Raw genomic sequence first — 23953 nt, forward strand, 5'->3', positions numbered from 1 at the left:
CAAGGAATCCTAAAGAGAAATATTGAGAATGTTAAGAATGTATGGAGACTGACTTGCTTATGTCATTTGCAATGGTTTATCGGAGTTTAAAGTTGGATATTTCTCTTTAGGATTCATGGGTTTTGTTATTAACCTAAAATTTGCCAATTAAATATTATTATTATTATGTTAAAATGACACTGATTGCTTCAACAGAAGCATACACTATAACACTGATTAATAACCTCCATGCTCATAGTTAATCTCTCTTTAAAGGTTTATACATAATCATTAAAAATCGATTTCACTATGAAGAAAATGAATGGGATTTCTATTCCCAGAACCCAACTCTGGAATGTTCCAGTTACAGGCCTTGCATTGTAACCGCTACAACGAAACACCACCACATTACTGGTTATCTTTTAAACTGAATGTGTATGGACTGCATACATTATGCAGGGATTCACAGTTTCCAAGATAAGTGCGCATGCCAAGGAATTGTCGACTTCGTGCACTCCATGTCTTTGCAGACAGTGTACAGAGTTCATTATAAAATAAAAATCATCCTGACTGACTATGCCGATCGTGATGTTAGCCACAGGATAAATGCGGTGTAACTGCTTTCCACCCTTACTCCCACATTTCTCTGCTTTCCCACAGCACCGCTTACTCTAGCTTAGCGTGCTCAGATCGGCCGCAGCTGTTCGTGTGGGTCTCCACCCTCTCCAGCAGAGCTCCATTACATAACATTACAGAGTGATTGATGAGCTCTCAGATTTCTGCACACTGCCAAGTGTCCATTCTCTCTCTCTTTCCTCAGTCCAGTCTTCTGCATACACTTTTCTATTCTTTTTGGGAATAGGACGACGAGGAGGCAAAGCAAATCCGGCAGAAACAGAAATGATAAGACAGTCTGCTGGCAGGGCACAAGTGCAAATCTGAGTCATCCAGTTTTATGAGCTTAATCTCATTCATGTCACAACACGCACAGAGCTGATGAAATGACATATATTGCACTTGCAGCACTCTTAGCACACAGAAAGGTCTCCTGAGGAGACTTTTTTTTTCTAGCAAGGTTACATTTCTTGCATTGCTGCTCACTCACTACTGGGTTTCCTGCACTAACCCGGAGCGTTACTCAATTCTGATATGTGGCCAGACCATTAAACATCTGTTATCAGCTTTTTTCCACTCTTATCAGATCAAATGTTTGAACATTATTGTGCAGCAGAAGAAAAAAAAATGAGCAGACTTTGCAAGAGTAGAGAGAGACAGGGAAAACTTCTGTAATCGGTTTCATGGGGATATTGAGCCGTTCTTTCTTTGACGTCACGTCATTGAATAGCACACTCACAGAACAAGCTTTAGTGCTTTTTAGGGACTGTAGCAGCACTCACAGGTGTAGAAAGTCATGCTCAAACTTTTAGAGGACTGTCATAATTTATCCTGAGAGGTGACAGCTGCTAATTAATATTCAGTAGTGTTTGCAAAGGCAGCTTAACTATTACTTTATCTCATACTTGAAGGTAAAGATTTGAATCTTAACTCTAAGTACATTACATTTGAGCACATAACTCATCCTGCACTTGAGCAATAGTTCAATTACCTGGGTAATACTATATACATATTCAGGAGATCAGACATCTTTCACCCAGCAGATCATAAAGTGGCCCAAAAAAAAATCATTATCTCAGCCATCAAGGGACCAAAATATCTTATCACATATAAGGAAATAATAAAAAGTACTTGCTAAGTGATTAAATGTAATCTGGATTATATAATCAATTGCAAAAAAAGTACTTGAAAATTATATTTTAAAATAATCAAACTACACTTATTGTTTATGAATAAAATGACTATAGATTCAAACATTGGCAGTAATTATTCATAATTTATTGATTCTCTGACGTCAAAAAAACATTTTTTAGTGATTTAGGTGATTTTAAATCGGATGCCCATTTTCAAGTTCATATGATTCTTTAGGGTCTTAATGAAAAGTCTCTAATATACTTTAGTTAGAAATTCTCAATAGTAGTGTAAAAAAAACACCCTTTTATCTTGTCAAAATTAGCTCTGCAGAATATCACCTTATTTTATCGCATGGGCCCTTTAAATGCAAATGAGCTCTGCTCGCCCCGCCCCTCTCTACTGAGGGATTAGGAGCTGTAATGTTTACTTGAGCTGCATTTAGGCGCGTTTATCAGCTAAACTTGCCAACAAGCACATTATTAAGAAAGGCCATTTGCAAAGATGCATAAAAAACCCTTATACTCACTTCTGCTGTGGTGAAGCTGCATCACGAATGATTCGCACGAACATAGACGCATATGCAGATCGGGATCTGTGCTTTCCTTTTAAAAACGAAAGTAACGTTGTCCTCTGCCTCTTAAGCGACTCAGATGTCGGTAGTAAATGACTACTGCTATGTTCATTCTTACATCTAACAACAGAACACCTCAATCACTCAATTAGAGTCTTCCTCTGCACCTGAGTCGACACAATGACAATCGTATTCGGACTGTTTCAGTTCGGTGAGGGCAGGTGTAAGATTAGGAACTACACTTCCATTCCGGCGTAATAGTCAAGGAAGTTTGCTGCCGTAATATGGCCAAAGCAGGCGGAGTATTATCAGAAATGAGTTCCCAGCTAGTTTAGCATTTGCACATGTGCTGCGTGGTATTACTGCTCCTGCTTCAGCCTTATTACGGCAGCAAACTTCCCTGACTATTACGCCGGAATGGAAGTGTGGTTCCTAATCTTATCAGCCTAGAAACTTGCAGCTTTGCATTTCCACCGGTCTTAGTACACGATATAACTACAGAGTCAAGTTTTAAATACAACAAATATGGAAACTCGTTGGTCATTTTTGAACGCGATGCTATTGGTCTAATAGGATTCAATGATCTATGCTAAGCTATGCTAAAAGTGATATCGCCAGAACAGGAGAACGGCTGAATGGATTTCAAAACGGTAAAACTCAACTTATTAACTCGGGGGGAGTTGGAGAATGAGCCTATTTCCAAAAAAAGTGGAGTGTTCCTTTAAAATAAAGTGTAACATAGTTATCTTTTAATTTATTTATTTTACTCTGAGGCATACTCCTTGTAACTATTGTCTAGTATCTTTATGGTTTAAAAAAAAAAAAAAAAAAGCTCTGTTAAACTAGATGATCTACAATTACTTTAAGATATAGTGATGATGGCACACAAGGAAAAGCTTACTCCAAGCCTCACTCTAAAACTTCCTGCTTGAGGTTATAGAACAACACCGCAAACCTGGGGGAAAAAAAGAGACTCATCTGGAACATCTTTGAGTTGCAAAACAGCTCTAAGGATTCTGGATGTGAGACTCATCCTGCACTTCATTTATACTGTAGCTGAATCTTTGAAGTGACTTTGTTTAAACATCTAAAAATGCTTGGCTGTCCGATATGTTGTTTCTGTTGACCTATCAAAAACAATGATCATAGTCTCATTTGTATTTTTGCTGACCAAAGCAGATAAAAATCATAAAAACCACTCCCATCTGCAAACGGTTCTCTCTAATATCCTTAAAGTGTCTAAGGTTTGCTCCACCAGCAGCACTAAACAGAAAAAAAAAATGTTTCAAACACTCCATCATCTCCGATTGTCAATAAACAGGTCACGCCATTTTGTCCATCCCAGTTGGGCCACCCAAATAAACACATTTTAATTGGTGCTGCTCCTTTGGTGCAGAAATGACACGCTCCACATACAAACTTGACATTTTTCATAATTTGGCAAAAATGTCATGCAGTGTTAATGAAGTTCACTAGTGAAAGATTCCAGCTGACTAGAAATTCACAGATTTCATCATTTTAATGTTGGCATCAGCATAGGTTTTAACAGCTCAGACCAGCCAGAAGAGTCTAGATTTTGATTTAATCCAATTTGTTTGCTGCTTCCTTGATCTTTCATCTGCTGGCAGTTGTAACAGTTACTGTCCCCTTTGAATGTCTTCAAAGTCACCATGGTAGCAGGAAAACCTGTTTTTCATTTGATAAACAAACAGGCCCAGACTAGCCAAAGCATCCGACCACATCATCCAATCAATGGTGAAAAATCAAAGATTACACAGAGAGATTTGAGAGCCAGATTAAAAGTAAACAATGTACACCACAGAAAATATTACTTATTTTTTCAATACAAAAGTTTACATACACCTGGCAGAATCTGCCAAATGGTAATCGTTTTACCAAAATAAGAGGGGTCATACAAAATGCATGTTCTTTTTTATTTAGTACTGACCTGAATAAGGTATTTCACATAAAAGATGTTTACATATAGTCCACAAGAGAAAATAATAGTTCAATTTATAAAAATAACCCCAATCAACATACACTTGATTCTTAATACTGTGTTGTTACCTGAATGATCCACAGCTACTGTATGTTTTTTTGTGTTGTTTTGTTTAATGATAGCTGTTCATAAGTCTCTTGTTTGTCCTAAACACTTAAACCACCTGCTGTTCTTCAGAAAAGTCCTTTAGGTCTCACAGATTTGTTGGTTTTTCAGCATTTTTGTGTATTTGAACCTTTTCTAACAATGACTGTATGGATTTCAGATCCATCTTTTCACACTCAGGACAACTGAGGGACTCATATGCAACTATTACAGAAGGTTCAAACGCTCACTGATGCTTCAAAAGAAAAAAAAACAATGCATTAAGAGGCAGGACGGAATGAGGATGTGTACATTTTTCTTATTTTGCCAAAATATCTTTTTTTTTTCATTTAGTACTGCCCTTCAGAAATGTACATGTTCCCCAGAGGACAAAATAAGTTAAATTTACCGTGATCTTCAAATTAAGAAAGTTTATGCCTCTGAATCCTTTCCAACACAGTCATTGTTGGAAAGGGTTCAAATACACAAAAATGCTGACGTTTTTTCTGAAAAAGAGCAGACAGTTTAACTGTTCAGGACAAACAAAGAATTAATGAACAATTATCACTAAACAAACAAAAAAACAGCTGTGGATCATTCAGGCAACAACATAGTATTAAGAATCAAGTGTATGAAAACTTTTGACTTCAACTGTATAGCTTTCCTAATAGCTAATTCTAGTCAAAAATAACCATGACAATATTGTGTTAACATATGATTTCAACTAAAATGTGGTAGTTGAGTTGCTCTATACAGCCAAAAATCATTCTTGATAAGATAAAGGTTCTTTGCTGCACTCAATAACATGCAAAAAAACACTTATGAACCTTTAGTTTGAAGAATGTAAAGCCAATTGCGTGCACAGTCATTCATAGAAGAAGCAGGCAAATGGCAGAGCGCCTCTGTCTTCTGGTTGTGATTTGCTACAGTTATTATGACATTAAAGCAGGCTGGAGGGCTGGCCACAGCCTTTCTTGGAACAGGAACATCAGCGTCCTCACACTCTTAAAATGGAGGGGAAACACAGAGAGGGATATTCGGCACACGGAAGGGTAACATTAACCATGATATGCAAGATGATGTTGGCCTGTAAAACAATATTTCTGGCTCCATCTAACAGTTGTTACATAAGTTACTCTAAGCACAGATGTACCCCATTTCTAGTGCCGTGTGTATGAACGTTACTGTACGGTTCTGCGAATGCTCTTGGGATCAAATCAAATGACTCTTAGTCCTTGACCTTTATCCATTATGGTTGTATTTGTTCAGAATCCATAGGATCAACGGCCAGCAATCAGACTTGTTTGAATCAGCTCCACTATCGCTCCAAACCATCAGTGTTGGACAACAAAATTACGTACAATCTGGTGTAGTTTCAGTCCAAAAGCAGCGAATGCTGGCTCTCCTCATACATACACATCTGGGCTCCATCACAGTTCTCTTTTAGCCATGTGGGAGTGTTTAATTTCTCTCTCTCTCTCTCTGAAAGCAAACATAGTTAGAAGGTCTCACTAGATCAACTGGTTCCAACCATACAGTAAGGTGATCTCACTGTGACCAGTACAGCTATAAACTATAGACAACGTCCCAGCACTAGAGAAGCTATGAAGATAATCAATTGAGTCAAGCATTTTGAGTGAAAGTTTGTGCAAATGCAACACAATCTCATGGCAATTTGTGACTAATTTATGCTTTATGCAATTACATAATTACGTAAGTGGCTAATTCACATGAATTCGTAATATTTTTTCCCAAGTTTTCAGGCTAGGGTGGACCATGCATACTATTTTTCTTAATAGGGTGCAAAATTCAGATAAAAAGTCTGATTGTGAGATAAAAAGTTAGATAATACAATACAAATTCACATTGTGAGATGTGATAAATGATAAAAAGGTTTAACTATATTGTTGCAACTGCAAGTTTAGTTACAGTGTACTATATAAAGTTGCAATGTGAGATATAGTCACATTATGAGATAAAAATTTACTTTTTTGTCCACCGGCCAGTTTCAAAATCTACCAGCCACTAAATGTTTTTACCAGCCAGTTTATGTTTTTAACCGACAATGTGTAGCTGCATGTGAAAATTAATACTACAAGATCTACTATACTTGAGCAGTTAATTTAATCTCAAGTCTCAATAAAATACTGACATTTTCACCAAATTTTTCTATCATGATACAGAGCTATCTTCACAACTACACAACTTATAGCCCACATACTATAACAGCCTAGATATTTTATGTCGCCTAATTTGCGCGCATTGGGGAGTCGCTCTCTAAACGCAGGGTATTAAAGTTGCTTTTGAATGCGCGTGCGCGTTTTACTTTTGGTTTCGTTTTTACTATAGACGTTTTTCCTGAACACGGAAGTAAGTCCGACTCTTAACTGAAAGAATGCTTTGCATTTCCGGTCTGCATTGTTTCTAGTCAAATTAGGGTATATTCCGAGCTAATAAACTAATGTTAAACCTATTAAAATGTTTTTAAAAAGCACATGGCTCCATAGCGCCATCACTTGGCAATGTCGCAATGACCTTCATTTGTCAGTGCTTCACTTTAATGAGTGTGTAGATGACACGAAGCAGCGGACGTTAGAATTCGTAATGGCGGCGCTCAACGTTTACTCGGGGAAAAAGGTCTATAGCGCGAAACTCTCGGCAGCGTTGAGCGTGCATTCTAAAATACAAGAGATTTCTTAAAACCATTTGGGTGGACACCAACGGGATTTTGAAAAGCGTGTCAGCAGTGGAAATTATGCCATATTTCTTCAAAAGCAGATTGTAAAGATATTTTAACAGACCTCTTAACGCCTGTGATGTATCGCCACATTTCTTGAAGGTATGCCTCCGCTAAAAGTGTACGCCGTCTTCTTCTTCTTCTTCGTGTATTTTAACGGCAGTTCGCAACCAACCCTAAGGTGCATTACCACCTCACGCCGTCCGGTTGAAGTATGTTATTTTTATTTACCCGCCACGGTGGCTGGTGGGTGAAGCGAGTTTACCCGCCACAACACAAAATCACCCGCATTTGGCTGGTGGCGGGTGCTTAGTTCCATCCCTGATTGTGAGATAAAGTTATGTTGTAAGGTACAGTATAGTCACATTATGAAATAGCTACCTTGCAAGTCTCAACCATGAGAAACAGTTATATTTGAGATATAAAGTTACATGAGGAAATGTAACGTTACAATGTCACATTATGGGATATAAAATTACTTTGTAAGATATGAAGTCACATTATGAGATATAAAGTTAGATTGTGAGATATAATACATTGCAAGATATAAAGATATTGTGAGATATAAAGTTGCAACAATGAGAAACAGTATTAATTGCAAAGTAAAGTCATATTGCGAGATATAAAGTTACATAGTGAAATATGAAGTTACTTTGTAAGATAAGAAGTCACATTATGAAGTTACATTGTTTTTTTTTAAGGTATGTTCTAATTGAACTATGGCTTAACCCTGGTTTAGTTTAATCGCTGTCTGTGAAACCAAGCCTAAGATGTTGCAACTGTGAGAAACAAAGTCCCATTATGAGCTATAAAGTTACATTGTGACATATAAGTGAGATACAGTTACACTGTGAGATAAAACTGTGAGATTTAACATCCCATTATAAGACATAAAGTTACATTGTGACTCTCAATGTAACTTTATAACTCAACTTTATATCAGCGGTTAGTGCATAAGATGCAGAGTTTGTGTTGATATACCACATGCAAAAGTAATGCTTGTTTAGCAAATTCCCCCTGGCCTAAATAAGCCAAAGTTGTAAAATACAGTATCTACAGTAAAACTGAAGTACTGTGAAAATTTCATACACCGTTTTGCAGTAATTTCTCAAAACCTTGTTGCTCAGCTAAAGTTCAAAGGTCATGTACACAATCACTGATACTTTGTTTTGCCTCGTCATGTGACGGTTGTCTCAGTGGGTGCTGGGAACGGCGCTGCCCCCCATTAGCTGAATGTGATCGCTGTGCTTGAAAATGAAACATCATTGAGGTTTCGCATGAATCAGGCTACACAGTTGGCGCTTTGGGTTCAGTGACTTGAGTCTCTGATAGCTTTTCCCAAGAGCCAAACCTGCAGAGTGAGGAGGGAAAAAAGAGCCTTTAACCAGAGCACTGATCTCTTCTGTGAAACACTCAGGCTCACTGGAGTGATATCAGCGCAGAAAGCACACCCACGTCCCACTCCAACCTAAATAAACCTATGAAATAATGAGGTACACAAGCCAAAAATCGCTGACGCTCAAAGAAAAAGGGAAGAGAGAAAAGATGCAAGAGACAGATAAAAAGCAAGACTCGGGAGGGCGCGTTGCCAGAGCTCCTGAAGCCAAAAGTTTAACGCTTCTGGAAGCTTAATAATGTCACCTTTCAGAAAACTGTGAACAACAACTGTTCTCAATCAGCGGGGTGGTGAGGCAGCATTTGAATTAACTTTAATTGAAATAGCGCTCGCATTTGGGTTGACCCGCAAAAGACTAGTAAATAGTGTGGCAGAGGAGTTGGGGGAAAAAACTGTGCTTTACAACAGTTCAAAAACAAGATGATCTGATGCCAAGAGTAATGAAGTGAATGTGTTAAGAGTCCAGAACACTTCTGAACTTTAAGCAGCAAGGTGTGTTTGAAGAGGTGCTTCAGAAACAAGACTCTCGCAGTACGGTGATACCCATTCATCATTAAAAAAAAAAGAAAAACTGATGTTCAAATGCATTGAGAGTGGAAATACATTTAACGAATGACCTTTGCAGAAACACTGCATGAAGAACTGCTTGTTGAAAACAAGACTGACTAAAATTTTGAAACTAGTTATTGTATGGCTTAATATAATGTGAATGATGTCTCTTACTGAAATATGTAGTAGAAAACCCATAAAAGATTTACGTTATTTTAAAAAATCCACATTCTTATACATATTTTGGACTGTGGGGGGCACCAATATTTTGATGATGTAAAATGGTTGCACTCTGAGAGCTACTGGCGCTACCTGTTGCTATTTTTATGGAACAGAACTCGCGAAATAACATACTGATATGATGACTACAGCTGCTGAAAGAACTAACAGGTGGCAACGTATATCAACATAGGCTTAAACTAAATGCTGTACCATTGATTTTTCTCCAGAAGGAGTCTACACTCCCTCAGATATTAAGTGAAATCCGCACTGAGAAACTCATTCGCAGCTCATGGTTGCAGCATCAAGACAAGCGTCAGCATATTTACATCCTGCCAGGATGGCATCTAGCGTTTCTTGTCTCTGCCATTTGTAAGCTCTTTTAGTAGCTGTGGTCTACTAAAAGCCTCAAAGGCATCAGGGCTAAAGTGGAGAGAACAAAGACGCCAGTCTTATCGCTAGGAAAAGCAGTGAAGACTTACACCGCTTCTCTTGTTGCCCTTCGACTGAAAATTACAACCAAAAGCCGCACAATGTGGCATTTTATTAGTATTTTTTTATTTGCAAAAGACTAGTAAATAGTGTATCAGAGGAGTTAGAGGAAAAAACTGTGCTTTACAACAGTTCAAAAACAAGATGATCTGATGCCAAGAGTAATGAAGTGAATGTGTTAAGAGTTTAGAACACTTCTGAACTTTAAGCAGCAAGGTGTGTTTGAAGAGGTGCTTCAGAAACAAGACTCTTGCAGTGCGGTGATACCCATTCATCATTAAAAAAAAAGAAAAACTGATGTTCAAATGCATTGAGAATGGAAATACATTTAATGAATGACCTTTGCAGAAACACTGCATGAAGAACTGCTTGTTGAAAATAAGTTCAACAGAAAATACTGACAAAAATTTTAAAACTAGTTGTTGTTTTGCTAAATATAATGTAAATGATGTCTCTTACTGAAATATGTAGTATAAAACCCATGAAAGATTTATGTTATTTAAAAAAAAATCCACATTCTTGTACATATTTTGGACTGTGGGGGGTACCAATATTTCGATGATGTAAAATAGTTGAACTTTGAGAGCTACTGGCGCTACCTGTTGCTATTTTTACCGCAACACAACTCGCAAAATAACATACTGATATGATGACTACAGCTGCTGAAAGCGTTTCTTGTCTCTGCCATTTGTAAGCTCTTTTAGTAGCTGTGGTCAACTAAAAGCCTCAAAGGCATCAGGGCTAAAGTGGAGAGAACAAAGACACCAAAGTCTCTTCTTATCGCTAGGAAAAGCAGTGAAGACTTACATCGCTTCTCGTTGCCCTTCGACTAAAAATTACAACCAAAAGCCGCACAATGTGGCGTTGTATTAGTATTTTATTTTTTACAAGTTGTAATGTGGTAATAGCAACAGATATTGCAGGAGTGCAACCATTTGACATCATCGAAATAATGGCACCCTTTTTTTAAATAACGTAAATCTTTCATGGGTTTTCTACTACATATTACAGTAAGAGAAATCATTCATGTTATATTAAGGTCAAATAGACTAAAACACTCGAAGTGTACGCTAAAATAGATTTTCTTAAAAAAAAAAAAAAGGGCTTTTGTAAGTAGATGTTTGTTCTTCTTCACTGAGCTCAAATGCTACTTGAGTCTTGGTAAAGTTTCATGTGACAATATTGCTTGTGCTTGATTGAACAGGCCCACATTCCATGCAGTTGTCTTATTATTGCCGTTCTTAGAAAAACACTTACCAGGAAATGCTTACTAGTATTTGAATTACTGCCAGAGCTTGGCTTTAGTCTTGAGGGTTTAATGGAAAATGAACTTTAGTTTTTACTATGTGGTTTAGTAGTAATATTATGTAATGATATAACACTGTATCATATCAGCGTGATAAAAGATTTATACATCCATTAAAATGGGTCTTTGTGACCAGGCATCAATCATGTATTCATTTACCATTTTTGCGATATTTGATATGGATACTTGCTGACAAAAAGGCCTTAAAGGAAAGACAAGTGATATTTCTATAGTATGCTGAGTAAAACACCTGGTGTATAATATAAGTTGTTCTGAAGATTTGTTTCCCCTCTGAGATGCACTTTTTTGGGTTTCTTGATTTTCTGCACAGAAGCTTGGTGAGATTTCACTGCCTACAGTCCAGTCATCTGAAACACAGTCAGCCACAGAAGATAATGACAGTGTTTTCACAAGGATCACATATGGGTTCTTAGGTTCACAATATGGTTTGAAAAATTCGCTTGAAACTTAGATCTTTTCAGCCTACTTATAGATTTTTTTTTAGTATTCCTACTTACTGTACCTGAAATGCCAACATTAACAAACACTGAAAAGGAGAAAAATATTCAAAAATATGTAAATGTTGGACATTCACAATAATGTTTTTGGACATCTACTATTTATATATGACTGATGTTATTTTAAAATGATTTATTTTAATATTATATTTAATTAATTGTTTTTCATTAAATTTATTAACCCCCTGGAATTCTTTTACAAACCCCAGTTTGGGCAACCTTGATAATATAATGTAATGTTTAATGCATTCATCTTGTCAATAACAATAAATGGAATATATTTTTTTTCTTTGCATTTTTATATCAAAAGAGTACAAAATGATCCCATTTAGTTTATTAGTTAAAATAAAATAGTAATACATTTATTAATTAAAGTTAAACAAGCACATATTTCTCATATTTCTAGCTATCTGAATATATATTAACTAATTATCTGTTAAGCATTATACAATGTTTGTTAACATTTGTTTGTTTTTAATCCATAGTACCACCACATTTTTGGACATGTCTTATAGCAATACCATATTTTTAGAACATGGCTTTTTTTTAAATATTTAATATGGTAATAACGTGGTGCAGAACATGGTAAACCATGTTTGTTTGGACTTGTATGGTATTTCCATGTTTTCAAACATGTACTATAGTAATACCAAGTTTTTTAGGTCATTATTCTCCCATATTTTGGAAATGTATTATAGTAATTCCATATTTTTAGAACATGTACTATAGTAACACCAAGGTTTTTTAGGTCATAGTACCACAATATTTTTGGACATGTAGTATGGTAATACCATGTTTTTAGAACATAGTATCTCCATGGTTTTTCTGAATATTTAATATGGTAATATCATGTGGTGCAGAACACGGTAAAACTATGTTTGTTTGAACTTGCACTGTAATACTATGTTATTTAGGTCAGTTGAATGAATTTCAGCATCATCATATATCCCAAAGTATCAAAATATTACTTTCTGATACCATCACTGTATTGTGGTTCCACCCAAGTACTTTTTTTTATAAGTCATGTTAAAACTACTGTATTCCTGAAGTACTTTAGAGCTCATATAAATACAATGGTATGTGAAAATAAGTGAAAGACTTTCACTTAAAAATAAACTTCTGAAGCCACACCAGCTAAAATTATTCTTCCCCCACACCACAAAGTTTCTCCAGCCGCTTCTGTTGTTCTCCTCGGTCAGTCTCTCACCATCTCAGGTGTCATTAGCTGCTCGCTCTATTGTGCTTTTCTTTTCTATTTTCACTGTAAGTCTGTTTACAAAACTGCCAAAGCCACAATTGTTAGGAGACCCATTGTCAAGATTCCATCCTAAATGGTATGTTGCGGTACAAAAAGCTTCTCCTGAAACCCAAATGTGTGTGTGTGTGTGTGTGTGTGTGTGTGTGTGTGTGTGTGTGTTTTGTTTCACCCTCAGACATTCTTATGGAAGTCTCTGGCAGAATATCAGCCCTGCTCTGCCAGCTCTTGTTCTTTTAGCTTTTTTCGCAGCAGACGATTCTCTCTGTTCACAATCGGTCTCTCCGTCCCTGCAATGGCCATTAGGATCAGTATTACAAAATATAGTATGAGGATTCAAAAGCGACGGCTGGAAATCAGTTTAAGCGCGCTATTGCGTGACTGCAGAGAAAAGCAAACACATGCTTATATGGACCGATAGAGACACATGGTGGGTATCTGGCTTGGATCTCTCTTTGTTGACTAGCCTGACATATGATATTGAGTATTAATGTTTTTTGATCAATTAATTGTAAACAGCTCGACTGAATTTGTGGAATATTTTGCAAAGACGATCAGCAGCACATTTGCCCTGTAATAAAACGCAATGTCTCAGAAGTGAATCATGTGCGTGTGTGCCTGTCTGGCGGTTGATCAAAGATGATCGGACACCATCTTATTCTGCTTTACTGAAAAGAAAAAAAACATGCTTTATAAATGATGTTGTGGCGTTGATTCAGACAGAATAAAGCGTCCTTTGTCTTAATGACGCATGAAAATACACGTTCATCTCTCATTTGCAGAATGATGAATGGAGTCTGTCCCGTTAAATTCTGTCATTCAGCCCAGTACACACTACAGAGGTTAAAACTATTCACAATTACAAGCACGAACACAATAGAGGCTATAATGTATGGTCTAACAAAAACCACGAACGCTTCGGCTGCTGGAATTAATCTTTCATGACCAGATTTCATTTGGAACTCTGGAATATAATCATGGCATATGTTCAGATTTCTCTCCATATATAATGAATACGCGCAGAATAATAATGACAAACCACTGGTGCGTTACAAATGCTTATGAACCGGGATTGTTTTCTTGCTCCTCTGCTATATGTTAAGTGTCATCCATACAAATTTGTACAATTTAGTCAAACTGTATGACACATAATCTATTGAGAGCCCTAATATTTTACTAGACATTGGACATTTATGAAAACTAGGATGTGAAACATCATTAAAAACCAACATGATGTCATTATCAGTCATACACTCTTAAGGTTCTCTGCTGACTTGAAGAAACCTTAAAGGGATAGTTCCCCCAAAAATAAAAATTCTGTCATTAATTCACCCACATGTCGTTTCAAACCCATGAGACCTTCATCCTTCTTCAAAATACAAATGAAATTACACATTAAAAGGTCTTAAGCTCATACAGCTGCAGCAGACCCTTGCAAATTAATTTTCTCAATATAGTCATCAACAGGTTTTTAATTTTGTATGATGTTGTATGTACCTGAAGGGTTTACATTATGCTATCAATATGCTGATACTGTATGATTCAGTGTCTAAGCATACAAAAATGTACGCTAAATGTTTGGGGTACTTCAAAACTTTAGGGTACTTCAAAAGTTTTTTTGGTCACACTTTTATTTTAGGGACAAATTATGACTTTTGTCCTAATAAACTCCTAATTTGCTGTTTATGAATAGTTAGTAAGGTAGTTCAGTCATTAATTACTCACCCTCATGTCGTTCCAAACTCAGAAGACATTCGTTCATCTTCGGAAGACAAATTTAAATATTTTTGATGAAATCCAAGAGCTTTCTGACCCTGCACAGACAGCAATGGAATTGAAAATTGCAATGCTACAAGAATACTTTCTTCATTTTTTAAGAAATTGATACTTTAATTCTGCAAGGACACATCAAATTTATCAAACATGACAGTAAAGACATTTATTAGGTTATTAAAAGTTTTTTGAACTTTCTATTCATCAAAAAATCCTGAAAACAAGTATCACAGTTTCCATAAAAACTGGTTCCACAACTTAATTAATAATAAGAAATGATCCTTGAGCAACAAAACAGCATATTAGGATGATTTCTGGAGTAATAGCTGCACCTCACAAGAATAACTTGCATTTTAAAATATATTGAAATATAAAACAGTTAAGTTTCTGTACATTTTTTTAAAGTCATTTCACAAAATTGCTGCTTTTAATGTATTTTTTGTCAAACAAGGGTAAGGAGAATAAGAGCCAATTTCAAAATAATATACAGTGGTGGCAAAAATTATTAGAACACTAGTATTTTCACCAGCTAAACAATGGTTTTAAGTCAGTTATTTCTTTCTTTTGCTGTAGTGTTTCAGTAGGAAATATCAGTTTACATGTACAAACATTCATTTTTCCAATAATTGTAATAATAATCCAGTGAGATTTTTGTTTGCACAAGGAGTCTGACAACAACCAGTGCTCCACACAGAGATCTGATCTCATCATCATCTAATCTGTAGTGTTGGGTGATATGCTCAATTTTCATATCGTCCTATCGTCAGCCTGTGAGATCGCTGATACACGATACTATCGTGCTAATTTATTTAATAATCTCTATGTACTTAATTCCTTATTCGTTTTGTAAGGGTAGTCTTGTTATTGGGTATGTGACTAAGTTGTGCGTGTGTGACTGTAGTTTTGCCGGAGAAGTTCAAGTTTACTTTCGGTTTCATTCTCTGCTATCTTCAGTGAATGGTAAATGTGCGTGCTTGATTGTAAATGAATGTATCTTTCTATACCCGTCATATTGCAATAATGCTACCGCTGTATGTCCGATTGTTGTCATCAGTTCATGTTGTAGTTCAGTTCATATTGATTGTGGAGAAACGGTGCTCGTGTAATTCACGTGCGTATGTTTAGCGCCATTTTATCGCACCGTAATTCTAGTTAACACATATAGATGTTACTGAGGTAAATGTTTATGTTTCCAATATACAGACAGATTCTGATATATCATATTTAATTCAGCCTAAACCACATTTTAAATTACTACCTTTATCATAATGACTGTGCGATGCTGGATAATATGATCCTTACATCATCTTAAAAAGCAGCTACAAATAACAAGCAAGGAACTTTTACATTATCAAAGAACTTCATCACTAACTAGTGTAGCCTAGTCTAGTGCGAGGTGCACTTTAAAAAAACACTCCCGTTATAATCAGTTTATCTATCTACACTGTATGATGAATAAATCTCTTCCCCATGCGGCGCGTTAAGGCGACTTGGCCACTCTATGCGTGTGTTTATACCACGGCAAGTTTCTGAAGCATCCTAGAACCGACTCTCTGCACTGCATCGGTAAAGTTAGGGGCCTTTTTGACGGATAATAATAATAATCGTCTTGCTATCGTCAAAGGCATCAGCAACTGGCGATATCTCTAACTATCGTCGATAGACGATACTATCGTCTATCGGCACAACCCTACTAGTCTGTCTGAAATGACATGAAGAAACACAACAAACTGAGACAGACTAAATCCACAAGAACTGTGGCAACGTCTCCAAAATGCTTCAAGAGACCTACCTGCAAATAAGACTGTGAAACCGATTCCAAAAAGAATCGATTCCTCGATTCCGAGGAATTGGGAATCAAGAGTCGATTCCAAAATGTTTGTAATCGAGCCCATCAAGGGGAATCGACTCCTCATTCAGAGCTGTTTTCAGTTCAACAAAACTTATATATAGGTGCCTCACAAACGAAATGCTGCATATCTCGGCTTCATGTCTTGTTTTATTATTGCAATAAATGCATGTCCACTGCTGGGCTGTGGGTTATAACTAATTCCATGGGTAATGCAGACAAAATTACAATTTAAAATCAGTCAGAGCTACAGAAATAATTAGCTACAGAAGTCATTTTTACAAATGAAGCTAAATATTATGAGAAGGCTACTTTCTACGACCTTTATATCCTGCAGTCATTAGGAAATTAGCTTCCTCCAATCTAAAAAGCAAGAATCGAAAACAACAGTGAGGAATTGATTCATGGAATCGAATCCAGTCGATATTTTAGAACCAGGAACTGGAATCGATTCCAAACATTTCGGAATCGAACAATGCAAAGCTACCTGAAAAATTATGCACAAGTGCACCTAGGGCAAAATCTGCTTTAAACGCAAAAAATGGTCACGCCAAATGTTGATTTAATTTAGTTAATAGAAGTTAATTAATAAAGAAAATCTATTTATGACATTATTTTTGACAGCATCCTCATTTTACAGCATTTTTACACAAGTGCCTAAAACTTTTAACAGAACTGCAGCTTTGCAGGTGGATCTGTTGAAGCACCTTGGAGACGTTTCCACAGTTCTTCCGGATTTAGTCTGTCCTTGTTTCTTTTGTTTCTTCATGTCATTCCAGACAGACTGTATGATGATGTGGAGCACTGGCTTTCACTGGATTGGCAAAATGAATGTTTGGAAATGTAAACTAATATTTCCTACTGACACTGACACACTACAGCAAAAGATAGAAATGACTGACTTAAAACCATTTTTTAGCTGGTGAAAATACTAGTGTTCTAATAATTTTGGCCACCACTGTATTTTAAAAACTTGCCAACTTTTGAATGATAGTGTATGAGAAAACGTTACTTAAGAATTTCTATGAATACTAATAGGAAAGGTATTGATGTCAAAACCATGATTACATTAACATATGACCACCTAACCACCCACCGCCAACATATCAACGCTATTCAGTAACTTGGGCTGCCCTAAGAATGTCTATAATACCTATAGAAGCTATCCGCTAGATTTCCATTCCAGTCATTATTCGGCTGCCGCATGATTCCCCCTGCAAATATGGGATCTGAATACTGCCATCTTTGCTCAGAGGCACAGATGCGGGTTTGTTTTTGCCAATGGCACCACAAGAACGTGTGTTTATGTGGCACATTTTGATCCCCGCTTCAATCTTGGAAGAGCACGTTTCGGATCCATGCTGAGAGCTTATAATAGTGTGTGGTAGGAGTTCAATTTAGTTTCATTTACACCAACTCCAATAAGTCAAATTGAAAAGCTTGCCTGCCATTTGGCCATGTTGTATATTCAACCACATACAGTGAATGTAAGTGGGCAGGGGGTCATTGTGGGGGCTCAGGAAACAGCACCTCTGCCTTGGGCCATGCTGCGCTAAGCAAACACGTAATGAAGTTATGCAGCCTTAATGTTTTTTAGGGCTGCAAGCTTTCAAACCACAGCTACGTTACTGCGCCTGGCGGCTCTGATCCAGATGGATACAGTAAAAACAGAGAACTCATGCACCGCAAATCAGAATTTAAAACCCTATCAAGATAAATGACCATGTTTACAAGGTAAGATAATCCCAGGATACAGAAAAAGTCCTCTTTTTCTCTTTAACCAGGGCCAGATATTTTTTTATTTAACTCTATGGACAAAACAAAGCCATCCACAGTTTACACAACAATGTTTTAAAATTGGATTATTGTATTCTAATGCTTTTGTTTAGTGCTTCGACAAATGCTCTGCAGCTTAGGAAATTATGTCAAAATTATGTTTTTCAAAATAATGCTGTTCCACTAACAAGTAGCTTTCTTCAACAAGCAAGCTTTTGAAAAATAATTTTAGTGAATCATTTTTTGTTCAGTAAAGGTTGTTCATGAGTTCCTTGTTTGTCCCGAACAGCTCGCTGTTCTTCAGAAAAATCCTTCAGGTCCCATAAATTCTTTGGTTTTTCAGCATTTTTGTGTATTTGAACCCTTCCCAACAATGATTGATGATTTTGAGATCCAACTTTTCACACTAAGGTCAACTGAGGGACTCATATGCAACTATCACAGAAGTTTCAAACACTCACCGATGCTTCAGAAGGAAAAACGATGCATTAAGAGCAAATGGTGTAAACTTTTGAATCAAAAGAAGATGTGGACTTTTTCTTATTTTGCCAAAATATCATATTGTTTTTCATTTAGTTCTGCCTTTTAGAAGCTACAGAAGATACTTATATGTTTCCCAGGAGACAAAATAAACTACATTTACCCTGATCTTCAAATTCCAAAAGTTTTCACCCCAGCTCTAAATGCATTGTGTTTCCTTCTGGAGCATCAGTGAGCATTTGAACCTTCTGTAATAATTGCGTACGAGTCCCTCACTTGTCCTCGGTGTCAAAAGTTAGAACTCAAAATTGTACAGCCATGGTTAGAAAGGGTTCAAATACACAAAATGCTGAAAAACCAAAGAATTTGTGGGACCTGGAGGATTTTTCAGATTTTTTGTTTAGTAATGGTTGTTCATGAGTTCCTTGTTTGTCCTGAACAGTTAAACTGCCTGCTGTTCTTCAGAAAAATCCTTCAGGTCCCATAAATTCTTTGGTTTTTCAGCATTTTTGTGTATTTGAACCCTTTCCAACAATGACTGTATGATATTAAGATCCATCTTTTGTCATGGTTAGAAAGGGTTTAAATACACAAAATGCTGAAAAACCAAAGAATTTATGGGACCTGAAGGATTTTTCTGAAGAACAGCTGTTTTGGACAAACAAGGGACTCTTTAACAAAAAAAAAAAAAAAATCATTTGACTTGTTTGATTTATATATAATTCAGACTGTATTTGTGAAGCAGTTTATTAATTAATTAGGCATTGTCATTTCTCTCAGGTTTGGAGTGTGAATAAATAATGACAGAAATTCATTTCTGAGTAAACTCCTTTAATGTAAACTGATTGTAAAGGCAGAAAACCATTAATATTCAGAGCAGTGACATGCAATATGTTGGTACTTTGATCATACCTATTGCAAAAGTCAATAAGGGACTACGTGTCTCTAGACTCTGCATGTCTAATGAAAACCATGGAGTATCATTTTTAGACCATAATCACATGCTTTTTGTATTAAACAAGCTCTCCTTCCTTTTCAACATGGGAAAGCAGCCACGCTCTCTAATATTAAAGGCCTGACCATGAATATAGAGAGGCTCTGCATGTGACTGCAGCACTGCAAAATCAGCAGAATTAGCTTGTGCCTCAATCGTAGAAATGACGCCAACTCTGTCAGTCAGGTTTCAAAGCACCGGCCCGAGGCTTGCCAGTTCGGACTGAATCCCTGTGATCCTGGCATAGGGTCAGAAAGCTTGTGGAAACAGTGGAGGGGGGGAGAGAGCCAAAAGAATGCCCACTGCCCAGAATGCCACTCTGGTATCCAGCAGCTCTTATCAGCTGACTGTCACACCACTGTGACTCCGCTGTGTGTGTCCTTACATACTGTACATTGGTCAGGTACTCGACACACGTGACCGTACTGTGTCACATTCACAGGTATCGTCACTCTTACATGGAAAAACAAACACTCGGACTGGTTTCACACTTCGAATGCTTGGCCTAAACCCAAGTTCGATTACACTACTCACTCTGTCTCTGCAGGTCTCATTTCTCACTGTTTTTTTAACACGAAACAGGCAGCAAAAATAGAAAGCGCCATTTGTTTTTCCTCATGTTTCTGGCTCATTTTACTAGCAAAAGTGCAAAGTAGAAATTATTTCATTTACCTGAAAGTTCACCTTCACAAATTGGGTGGGCTCTTTTTATACCAATTGTGAACCTCTGTATACATTTTTTTAAATATTTTAGAAAGAGGTCTCTTTTGTTCACCAATATGGAAGCCCCATTTCCAAGCCCAAATATAAAAAAGGCAATTGCAACTTTTTTTCACAGAATTGTAAGATATAAACAATTGTAAGTTATTAATTCAAAATTGCAAGTTTAAAGCTCAAAATTATGAGTTTATGCAATAGCAAGTTTATATCCAAGAATTAAAAAAGGCAGAATTGCCAGTTTATGTTTTACAATTCTGACTTTTTCATCAGAATTGCAAGTTTAAATCTTCCAATTGTAAGTTTATATTCCACAACTCAGAGAAAAAAGTCAAAATTACAAGTATATCTCACAATTCTAACTTTAGAACTCGCGAGTAAAAAAAAAAACGTTTGACTTTTTTCCAATTCTGAGAAAAGGTCAGAATTGTAAGTTTAAATCTCCCAATTCTTAGTTTCTCTCACAATCGTGAGTTTATATCCCACAATTCTGAGAAAAAAAGTCAGAATTACGATTTTATATCTCACAATTCTGACTTTATAATTTGCAAACGCAAGTTTTTATATCGCAATTCTGAGGAAAAAGTCAGAATTACGAGTTTATATCTCACAATTCTGACTTTATAACTCGCAATTGCAAGTTTATATGCCACAATTTTGAGAAAGAATGTCAGATTTGCGAGTTTATATCTTACAATTCTGACTTTATAACTTGCAATTGCAGGTTTATATGCCACAATTTTGAGAAAGAAAGTCAGATTTGCGAGTTTATATCTTACAATTCTGACTTTATAACTTGCAATTGCAGGTTTATATCCAGCAATTTTGACTTTTTCATCAGAATTGCAAGTTTAAATCTTATAATTCTGAGTTTTTTTCTCACAGTTCTTATTTTATTACTCACAATTGTAAGTTTATAAAAAAAACTTATGAGTCATTTGTGAATCAAACTTTACTGATTGCACCATATGTTTGTTGTTTGCTTTGTTTGTTTATTGGCGAAAAGTCGACAGTCTAGACGTCATTACAAGGATTAAGAAACTGAACATCTTCAAAATCATTTGGATGCAGTGTTGTTGTTGTTATTTTCAATTTCTCAACACTACGCCAGACCCCTCATTTCAAGCGGCCTCAGGTGCAATTCCTGGGTGCACACCTAATTTTAAAAAACAGCTTTTAAACCGAATAAGGCCAACTAAACTTTGACGTCAGTGAACTTTGAGGAGGTTTAAACACTTTCAAATGTACACACACACTTTCGTAGAAACACACATGATGCATTTTCTAGTTAGTCTTTAACCAGTAGAATAGTAATGATGATCCATACAGTAAGCCTCATTCCTGCTTAATTGGGCCCATACCCACCGGTGGGGCTTACGAGCTGTTTTACCTAAACACACTGCTGTCAGCCAAGAGCAATTACTGCTGGGACAGTTTAGGCCGCAGGGACCCAGTGGGGAATGGTGCGGCACTAAAAAATCCCTCAGCTTCAATTTAAGCTCCACAAATGTTCAGAGAAACTGGGATGCCGTGCACCGTAGGAAGTGGAGGCTTAGTTTCAGAGTGATTATTTGAACCACACTGAGTCGCAATAAATCATGTGTTTTCAAACAGACTTAAATTTGCTGTTTTTTAGTTCCTGTAGTAACACTTCAAAGTGTTGACATAAAATAAACTATTTAAATGTGAAAGTAAGAGAGAGTAAATCACAAGGCTAAAGATATATAAATGGCTTCTTAGCACACTCCAGTACACCAAATGAGATTCTGGGCTAAACCAATGGCAGGAGCGATTGGGAAACCTGTTTGAAAATAATCATTGTTTTGCAATCCCAATAGACTTTAGTGTCACAGACTTAACTTTTAAATTGGATATAGAGTGCTGCAAGGATGACATATTTTTTAGGAACATTTTAGCAGTTCTGGTTCAATCATCTTCCTTACTCTACATCTGCTTTGTGCCACAACTAAGGCATCAGATCAGATTAGTTCTGCTATCTTCAAGACCGAAGAACTGCTGTGGTATCTTTAGATGAAGTTGTTTGGACTAAAAAAAGTTTTTTGAAAAGGTTATAAAATGATTGGTGAAACCTGACGTCTTCCTAGGGGCCGTGGATTGTTCCATTCTAACAAAATGGAAAAAACATGCCACAATCCATACTAAAACTGCACGACTGAACAAGAAGGGCAATTGTCAGAGAAGTGACCAAGCAGCCAGAACTCTTTGGATGAAATGGAAGAAACTGTTGACGTCTGGACAATCTCTCAGTGTGTCACAGGTTTGGCCTTTATGTGTGAGTGGCTAGAAGGAAGCCACGATTGAGGAAGGCCAACATTGAAGTCATTCAGTTTACCAGAAGATATATGACTCTACGTTTTAGCTCTTTGTCTCGAGAGAAAAGCTCAATGTTTGGTGCAATTGAATTAAAGCTCAATCTTTTCAAACAAAATAACGTCCAGGAATTTTTTGTATTCTGGAAGTGCCCGAACATTTAACTGAATCCAATGAAAATATGCGGTTTGGCCCAAAACTTGGATACTGCCAATGAGTTTACTCAAGTAAATTTGGATTGGGAGGAATTGGTAAAAAATTATAAACATTAAAGATGATGTTCAATGTTCACATTCAAAGTAATGAAGAGTGAATAGTTATTTCTTTCTGATTAACTATTTTAATATAACAAAATCCATTTAATTTATCTGTATACAAATCTAAATCATTTATAAATGCGCTAAAAATATAACAATTTAGAACAAAGTATGACTAAGGAAATAAAAATAAATATGGATCTCTTCCCAAGGCACTGTAAATGATTTGCAGCAGCATTTAAAAGTAGTGTAATGTCTGATCGTTATTTTTATGTAATATTACAGGTTCCAACAGGTAACATTTTCATTCAAATTCAAACAGAAGATATATGATTCTACATTTAGCTCTTTGTCTCAAAAGAAAAGCTCAATGTTTGGTACAATTGAAAATTGAAAGTTAAAATCTTTTTAAACAAAATCAAAATACCAAGAGTTCTTAGTATTCTGCAATTGCCTGAAAATGTAACTAAATCCAGTGAAAAATGCATTTTGGCCTGAAATTTTAATTCTGCCAATGAGCTTATTCAAGTACATTGAGATTGGGAAGAATTGGTAAAAATAACTCTGGAAATGAGAAAGGTAACTCTTTTTTTCTGATTAAATATTTTAAACAATAAAATCTATTTAATTTTTTAAATTCTTATTTATACATGCATTTAATTTATTTGCATAAAAATCGAAATAATTAATAAAATAATGCAAACTAAATGCGCTAATAATATAGCTAACAATTTAGTACAAATTATGACTAAATAAATTATAATTAATAATAAAATAATAAAAAATGGGTGGAACTCTTTCCAAGGCACTATAAAGGATTTACAGCAGTTTATACCACGCAATTCTGACAAAAAAAAAATTTCGAAAGAAGTCATAACTGCAATTTTATATCTCACAACTCGAGTTTATCTCACAATTCTCA

The 23953-nt window shown here is 36.2% G+C and overlaps 1 protein-coding gene across 1 annotated transcript in view; it reads right to left on the bottom strand.

The window, feature by feature from the left end:
• Positions 1-8381: 8381 nt before the first annotated feature.
• Positions 8382-23953, bottom strand: part of LOC141290602 (solute carrier family 41 member 1-like) — a 39633-nt gene continuing 24061 nt past the window's right edge. The window contains exon 8 of the mRNA XM_073822716.1: positions 8382-8470. Within this exon, the coding sequence (XP_073678817.1) occupies positions 8382-8470 (89 nt within the window). The remainder of the gene's footprint in view (positions 8471-23953) is intronic.

This window comes from Garra rufa, chromosome 18, assembly GCF_049309525.1.
Source record: "Garra rufa chromosome 18, GarRuf1.0, whole genome shotgun sequence".
Taxonomy (NCBI): domain Eukaryota; kingdom Metazoa; phylum Chordata; class Actinopteri; order Cypriniformes; family Cyprinidae; genus Garra; species Garra rufa.